At 48.2% G+C, this 8,046-nt stretch overlaps 1 protein-coding gene across 2 annotated transcripts in view; it reads right to left on the bottom strand.

Moving 5' to 3' along the window:
- Window positions 1–3,049: 3,049 nt before the first annotated feature.
- Window positions 3,050–8,046, bottom strand: part of LOC139272787 (oocyte zinc finger protein XlCOF6.1-like) — a 32,879-nt gene continuing 27,882 nt past the window's right edge. For both annotated transcript variants that reach the window (XM_070888899.1, XM_070888898.1), the window contains exon 2: window positions 3,050–4,077. In XM_070888899.1, the coding sequence (XP_070745000.1) occupies window positions 3,136–3,714 (579 nt within the window). In that variant the 5' untranslated portion in view covers window positions 3,715–4,077 and the 3' untranslated portion in view covers window positions 3,050–3,135. The remainder of the gene's footprint in view (window positions 4,078–8,046) is intronic.

Here is an 8,046-nt window from a genome sequence, read left to right as displayed (position 1 = left end):
CTCACAGTGAGAGTGGAGCTAACATGTGGGGTCTGGGGGAGCAGAATGATCGCTCCCCCTCTGTGGATGCCCAGTGTTCCAGGTCTGTGGGCCAAAGCTGGGGGGTTCTGGGGGGCTTCTCCAGGGTCTGTGAGATCCCACTGGTCACTGTGGCTTCCAGGCTGCAGCGTAGAATGTGGTGATTCGGCATCAATTTGACTCGGAATTCATAACCAGAATGTTTGGAGGAGTTCCCTTTCTGTCTCTGGACGCTCCAGAAGTGACTGCCCCAGAGACAGGGCAGTTCGTGCATTCCCTATAGTGTGCAGTATGTTCAGTGTCTGACCCTGAGCTGCCCCAGGGAGGGTACATTGTGTGATGTCCTTGTGGGTTGCAGTGTGTTCAGTGTCTGACCCTGAGCTGCCCCAGGGAGGGGGCAGTGTGTGATGTCCCTGTGGGGTGCAGTGTGTTCAGTGTCTGACCCTGAGCTGCCCCAGGGAGGGGGCAGTGTGTGATGTCCCTGTGGGGTGCAATGTCTGACCCTGAGCTGCCACAGGGAGGGGGCAGTGTGTGATGTTCCTGTGGGGTGCAGTGTGTTCAGTGTCTGACCCTGAGCTCCCGCAGGCAGGGGGCAGTGTGTGATGTCCCTGTGGGGTGCAGAACACCCTTCTGATATTTTGTATCAGTCTTAAAGGTAGAAGATACTAAAGACATCCCAATAATAGATAACCATGGGGCTACAGGGAAGGGGGAACTTAAAACTATCACTGACACGAAAGAAAAAGTAAGCGGTAAAATAATGGGACTAAAGGTGGAAAAATCCCCTGGACGAAAGGTGGAGAAGTCCCCTGGAACTGATAGCCTGCATCCTAGGGTCATAAAAGAAGTGGCTGCAGAGATAGTGGATGCATTGGTTGAAATCTCCCAAAACTCCCTGGATTGTGGAGAGGTCCCAGCGGTTTGGAAAGCCACAAATTTAACACCGCTATTGAAAAAAGGAGGGAGACAGAAAACAGGAAACTATAGACTAGTTAGCCTAACATCTGTTTTTGGGAAAAAGCTGGAGTCCATTGCTTAGGAAACGAGCAGGACATTTGGAAAAGCATAATACAGACAAGTAGAGTCAGCATGATTTTAGGAAAGGGAAATCATGTTTGACAAATTTGCTGGAGTTCTTTGAGGATGTAATGAGCAGGGTGGCTAAGGGGGAACCAGTGGAGGTGGTGTATTTGGATTTCCAGAAGGCTTTCAATAAGGCGCCATATAAAAGGTTACTGCTCAAGATTAAAGTTCACGGGTTTGGGGTTAATATATTAGCATGGATAGAGGGTGGGCTAACTAACAGAAAACAGATAAATGGGTCATTTTCCGGTTGGCAAATGGTGACTAGTGGGGTGTCACAGGGATCGGCCTCAACTATTTGCAATCTATATTAATGACTTGGATGACGGGTCTGAGTGTAATGTAGCCAAGTTTGCTGATGATACAAAGATGGATGGGAAGCAAATTAGAGGAGGACAAAAACAATCTGCAAATAGATGTAGACAGGCTAAGTGAGTGGGTTAATATTTGGCAGATTGAGTATAATGTGCGAAAGTGTGAGGTTATCCACTTTGGCAGGAAAAATAAAAATACAATTTATTATTTAAATGGAGAGCTATTACAAAATGCTGTAGTACAGAGGGACCTGGTTGTCCTTGTTTGTGAAACACAAAAAGTTATCATGCAGATAAAGCAAGCAATTATGAAGCCAATAGAAATGTTGGACTTTATTGCAAGGGGGATGAAGTATAAAAGCAGAGAAGTCCTGCTACAACTGTACAGGGTATTTGGTCAGACCACACCTGGAGTACTGCGTACAGTTTTGATCTCCTTATTTCAGGAGGGATATGCTTGCATTGGAGACAGTTCAGAGAAGCTTCACTAGTTTGATTCCTGAGGTGAAGGGGTTGCCTTATGGGGATAGGTTGAGCAGGTTGGTCCTATACTCATTGGAGTTTAGAAGAATGAGAGGTGATCTGATTGAAACATATGATACCGAGGGGACTCGACAAGGTGGATGCCAGAGAGGATGTTTTCACTTGTAGGGAATCTAGAACTAGAGGGCATAGTTGAACAATATGGGATTTAGAACTGAGATGAGGAGAAATGTCTACTCTCAGAGGGTCGTAAATCGGTGGAATTCTCCGCCCAGAGAGCTGTGGAGACTGGGTCACTGAATATATTTAAGGTGGGGATAGACAGATTCTTGAACGATAATGGTGTGAAGGGTTATGGGGAGTGGGCAGCGAAGTGATCTTATTAAATGGTTTAGCAGGTTCGAGTGGCCAATGGCCTACTCCTATTCCTATTTCTTATGTTTTTTAAAGTGAATTAGAGATGCAATCACAATCAGTATTATTTTTTATCTGACCATTTTCCCATTGATTAATTTGTCAAATATCCAGAATATTAAACTCCAGCCCAGGTATTGGGGGAATCAATATCAGCAGTAAGAAAGCCCAACTGTCAGAATGGACTTGATTCAGTCTGGGACAACAGCAGAATCCAAACCCTGCAGTCACTTGTGAACTCGCTGGTGCCTCAGCAGGTGGGATGAAGAAGTGAATCCGTTCCCACACTCAGAGCAGGTGAAGGGCTTCTCCCCAGTGTGAACTCGCTGGTGTGTCAGCAGGCTAAATGACTGAGTGAATCCCTTCCCACACTGAGAGCAGGTGAACGGCCTCTCCCCACTGTGAACTCGCTGGTGTGTCAGCAGGTGGCATAACTGAGTGAATCCCTTCCCAGTCAGAGCAGGTGAACGGCCTCTCCCCAGTGTGAACTCGCTGGTGTGTCAGCAGGTGAGATGAGGTAGTGAATCCCTTCCCACAATCAGAACAATTGAACAGCCTCTCCCCAGTGTGTTCTCGCTGGTGTGTCAGCAGGTGACATAACTGAGTGAATCCCTCCCCACACTCAGAGCAGGTGAAAGGCCTCTCCCCAGTGTGAACTCGCTGGTGTTTCAGCAGGTTGGATGACTGAGTGAATCCCTTCCCAGTCAGAGCAGGTGAACGGCTTCTCCCCAGTGTGAACTCGCTGGTGTGTCAGCAGGTTGGATGAGGTAGTGAATCCCTTCCCACATTCAGAGCAGGTGAACGGCCTCTCCCCAGTGTGAACTCAGTGGTGTGTCAGTAGGTGGGATGACAGAGTGAATTCCTTCCCACAGTCGGAGCAGGTGAACAGCCCCTGCCCAGTGTGACCTCGCTGGTGAGTTGCAAGATGAGATGAGGTAGTGAATTCCTTCCCACACTCGGAGCAGGTGAACGGCCTCTCCCCAGTGTGAACTCGCTGGTGTGTCAGCAGGCTAGATGACAGAGTGAATCCCCTCCCACACTCGGAGCAGGTGAATGGCCTCTCCCCAGTGTGAACTCGCTGGTGCCTCAGCAGGTGGGATGACCGAGTGAATCCCTTCCCACACTCAGAGCAGGTGAATGGTCTCTCCGCAGTGTGAACTCCCTGGTTTGTCAGCAGGCTGGATGACTGTGTGAATCCCTTCCCACAGTCGGAGCAGGTGAACGGCCTCTCCCCAGTGTGAACTCGATGGTGTTTCAGCAGGTGGGATGATGTAGTGAATCCCTTCCCACATTTAGAGCAGGTGAATGTTCTCTCCCCAGTGTGAGTGCGCCAATTAACTTCCAGCTGAGACGGGTAATTGAATCTCTTCCCATAGTCCCCACATTCCCATGGTTTCTCCATGATGCGGGTGTCCTTGTGTCTCTCCAGGTGGGATGATCAGTTGAAGCCTGGTCCACACACACAACACGTGTACAGTTTCTCCCTGCTGTCAATTGTGTGATATTTTTGCAGGCTGTGAATCTGGCTAAAGCTCTTTCCACAGTTAGTGTACTGGAACACTCTCACTCGGGTGTGTGTGTCTCGGTGCTTTTCCAGTCACACTGATGTTTGAAATCTGTTCCCACAGACAGAACAAACAAACATTTCTCCATCCACATTCAAAGGCCGATGATATTCAGGTCCTGATGATTCGAGTGAATCCGTCAGATCTTGACGAATGTTTGATTTGATTTTCTCGTCTGCAAATCCTGCCCCTCGAATACTCTGGAAAATGAGTTTACAAAAATCATTACTGCAAGTAAAGGACATTAATTCACAACTGACAATTTTAGATTGTATGGAAGATTCTTTCCTCTCTTGTTCCTCCAAAGCAGTAAATCCCCACCCCATACACTCTTCCCCGTCACTGTCCTGAAATTCAAACACATCGCATGTCTGAAGGCAGCTTGTCCTATGCTCCTAATTATCATCACCAACTCTGGCTGGATTCAGTTCTACACTCACTGGGCCCACTCACTGGTTCCCCTCCCCTGAAGGTACGGATTCTAGCTGGGTTCAATTCTACACTCACTGGTTCCCCTCCCTGAAGGTGTGGACTCTGGCTGGGTTCAGTTCTAAATTCCCTGGTTCCCCTCCCCTGAAGGTACTGACTCTGGCTGGGTTCAGTTCTGCACTCACTGGTTCTCCTCCCCTGAAGGTGCGGACTCTGGCTGGGTTCAATTCTAAATTCCCTGGTTCCCCTCCCCTGAAGGTATTGACTCTGGCTGGGTTCAGTTCTAGACTCACTGGTTCCCCTCCCCTGAAGGTACGGATTCTGGCTGGGTTCAATTCTACATTCACTGGTTCCCCTCCCCTGAATGTACGGATTCTGGCTGGGTTCAGTTCTACACTCACTGACTTTCCTCCCTCTCGCTCAATCCCAGAGGGTGCTGACTCTGGCTGGGGCAGTTAACATAAGATAAGAAATAGGAGCAGGAGTAGGCCATTTGACCCCTCGGGCCTGCTCCCCCATTCAATAAGATCATGGCTGATCTCATCATGGGCTCGCTCCACGTCCCTGCCCGCTCTCCATAACACTTTACTCCATTATCGCTCAAATATCTGTCTATCTCTGCCTTAAAATGTTTGCTGGGACCGTGCAGGAGTTAATATTAGACAGAAACAGTCCGAGATTAGTTTAATTACAGAAAAACACTTGGTCACTGAGAGTAATATCGAAGTGGATAATCAAACGGCTATGGGGAGGGAAAACCTAATACAATCACTATCACTAATGAAGCAGTACTCGGTAAAATAATGGGACGGAAGGCAGGCAAGTCCCTTGGACCTGAGGGTCTCAAGAGAAGTAGCTGTGGAGATAGTGGATGCATTGGTTGTAATCTACCAAAATTCACTGGATTCTGGGGCGGTCCCAGCAGATTGGAAAACCGCAAATGTAACTCCTCTATTTAAGAAAGGAGGCAGACAAAAAGCAGGAAACTATAGACCAGTTAGCCTAACATCTGTCATTGGGAAAATGCTAGAGTCCAATATTAAGGTAGCAGTAGCGGGACATTTAGCAAAGCATGATTCAATCAAGCAGAGTCAGCATGGCTTTCTGAAAGGGAAATCACGTTTGACAAATTTTCTGGAATTCTTTGAGGATGTAATGAGCAGGCTGATAAGGGGGAACCAGTGGATGTGGTGTATTTGGATTTCCAGAAGGCATTTGATAAGGTGCCACATAAGAGGTTACTGCACAAGATAAAAGCTCATGGGGTTGAGGGCAGTATATTAGCATAGATAAAAGATTGGTTAACTAACAGAAAACAGAGAGTCACGATAAATGTGTTTTTTTCTAGTTGGCAAATGGTGACTAGTGAAGTGCCGCAGATATCGGTGCAGGCTCCTCAACTATTTACAATCTATATGAATGACTTGGATGAAAGGACTGAGTTTAATGTAGCCAAATTTGCTGATGATACAAACATGGGTGGAAAAGTAAAGTGAGGACACAAAAAATCTGCAAAGGGATAAAACTGCAAAGTGCTACAGGACAGTGAGATCTGAGGATGTTTGTGCATGAAACACAAAGTTAACATGCAGGTACAGCAAGTAATCAGGAAGGTAAATGGAATGTTGGCCTTTATTGCAAGGGTGATAGAGTATAAAAGCAGAGATGTCCTGCTACAACTGAACAGGATATTGGTGACACCACACCTGGAGCACTGCATACTGTTTTGGTCTCCGTATTTAAGGAAGGATATACTTGCATTGGAGGCAGTGCTGAGTTTGATTCCGGAGATGAGGGGGTTGCTTTATGAGGATAGGTTGAGGCAATACACGTTGGAATTCAGAAGAATGAGATGTAATTTTATTGAAATACATGATCGACAAAGTGGATGCAGAGAGGATATTTCCACTCATAGGGGAAACTAAAACCAGGGGGCATAGTCTCAGAATAAGGGGTCGCCCATTTAAAACTGAGATGAGGAGAAATTTCTTCGCTCAGAGGTTGTAAATGTGTGGAATTCTCTGCCTCAGAGAGCGGTGGAGGCTGGGACATTGAATAAATTGAAGACAGAGATAGACAGTTTCTTAACCTATAAGGTGTTTTGGGGAGCGGGCAGGGAAGTGGAGCTGAGTCCCTGATCAGATCAATCATGAGCTTATTGAATGGCGGAGCAGGCTCCAGGGGCCAAATGTCCTACTCCTGCTCATATTTCTTATGTAATAAGGAGATAATAACCCTGGGACTGTTAATGGGGATTGCAAACCTGGGACTGTACATGGGGATTCTAACCCTGGGAGTGAACAGCTCTGGGGTTTTCCTGCTACAATTGTCTGGGACGTAAACCGTAAGCTGAGCACTGAGCAGCGCCTTCAGGAGAGATGCTGAGAAACCCGAGGTGTTGAGTGAGAATAAAATAATTAAGTTGTTGCTTTACCCAGGCGGCCCGGTTGGATGCAGACACTGGCGCAGCTCACGTTGCTCCTGCACCAAGATGGCCGCGCATGCGCTTTGCTGCTCATTGAATCAAGATGGCGGAGCGCTGACCTTGACTTCCTGTATAAAGATGGCTGCCGTTAACCTGGGCCTGTGACCGGGAGAAAGCCCGGAGGTTGCAGCCACCGGTATTCCGGTTATAATTCCAGGCTTCCGTCGGGCACTAGTTGTTTATGAAGCCTCCCCGTTTACCCTCAGGTCCATTACTCCCCTCCGCCCCGCTGAAAACGGGCTCCTTCGCGCACCAGATGTTCACCGTGTGCGCTCCGCCATCACACGCGCCGCGCATGGTCCAAACACAGCCAGGTCCCGCGCCTGCGCACTGGGCCGCTGTTGTCTGGGCTCGGCACAATCTCCCCCGCGGGGAATGCTGGGTAAATATACCGCCATTGAAAGGCCACGTTGGTGAATTCAAGAGGATTTACTGGGATTGAAAGGTTGCATTAGAGGGAGCAGCGTGCGGCGACGCGGTCCCGGCCTGCAAGACCATCAGCAGGCCTGGGCCATCAGAGGGAGCAGTGTGCAGCGGCATACGAGGGCGACGGCTGCGAAATCAGGTCGTTCATTGCAGTGCGGGCAGGCACAGCAGGAGGGGCGAAGGAGCAAGAGTTTGTCGAAGGAAGTGACCGGGGCCCAGGAGAGGCATGAGTTTGGGACCCAAAAGAGTCGAGGGCCCAGGGACAGCACGGGCCAGCCCACACTGCGATATGTGTGCGCGCTCGGTCCGTGCAGCAGAGCTGGTCTCCAGTCCTCTTGGGTAATTCTTGCCACTGGACCAAGACCTAGCTCTGTCAAGCCCGTGTGCTGGCTGGTGTGCAACAGCCACCACACGTTAAAAAAAAATCCACACACAGGCATCTTCCACCCTTCAGGATGTAATTCGGGATCTGGAATATTAGGTCCTTCATTGAAACACCTGTGAACTTATTCCTTTTTGGCATGGAAACAAGTCATCCTCGCTTTGAGGGGCTGCCTATGATGAAGACTCTGATTGCAATGGACACTGAACCATGTTCATTCTGGCAATTAGACCTTGTTTCTGCTGCTCGACATAATCCCTATACCTGAGCTGGAGATTAAGGTTCTGTATAAATAGTGAATACATCAGTTTGTTTCAAACACCGTGTGTCGAGTATTTGATTTCTCCATAATAAGAAGAGACTAATTAATGTTTCCTTCCCTTCCATTTTGGGCCTTTTCTTACTCTAACTTATTTAACTTCTCACGCAGTTCATCTTTTACCACAT

This window comes from Pristiophorus japonicus, chromosome 9 (assembly GCF_044704955.1).
Source record: "Pristiophorus japonicus isolate sPriJap1 chromosome 9, sPriJap1.hap1, whole genome shotgun sequence".
In the NCBI taxonomy this organism is placed as follows: Eukaryota; Metazoa; Chordata; class Chondrichthyes; family Pristiophoridae; genus Pristiophorus; species Pristiophorus japonicus.
The sequence above is the reverse complement of the archived record's forward strand: the minus strand, read 5'-3'. Positions and strand labels throughout refer to the sequence as shown.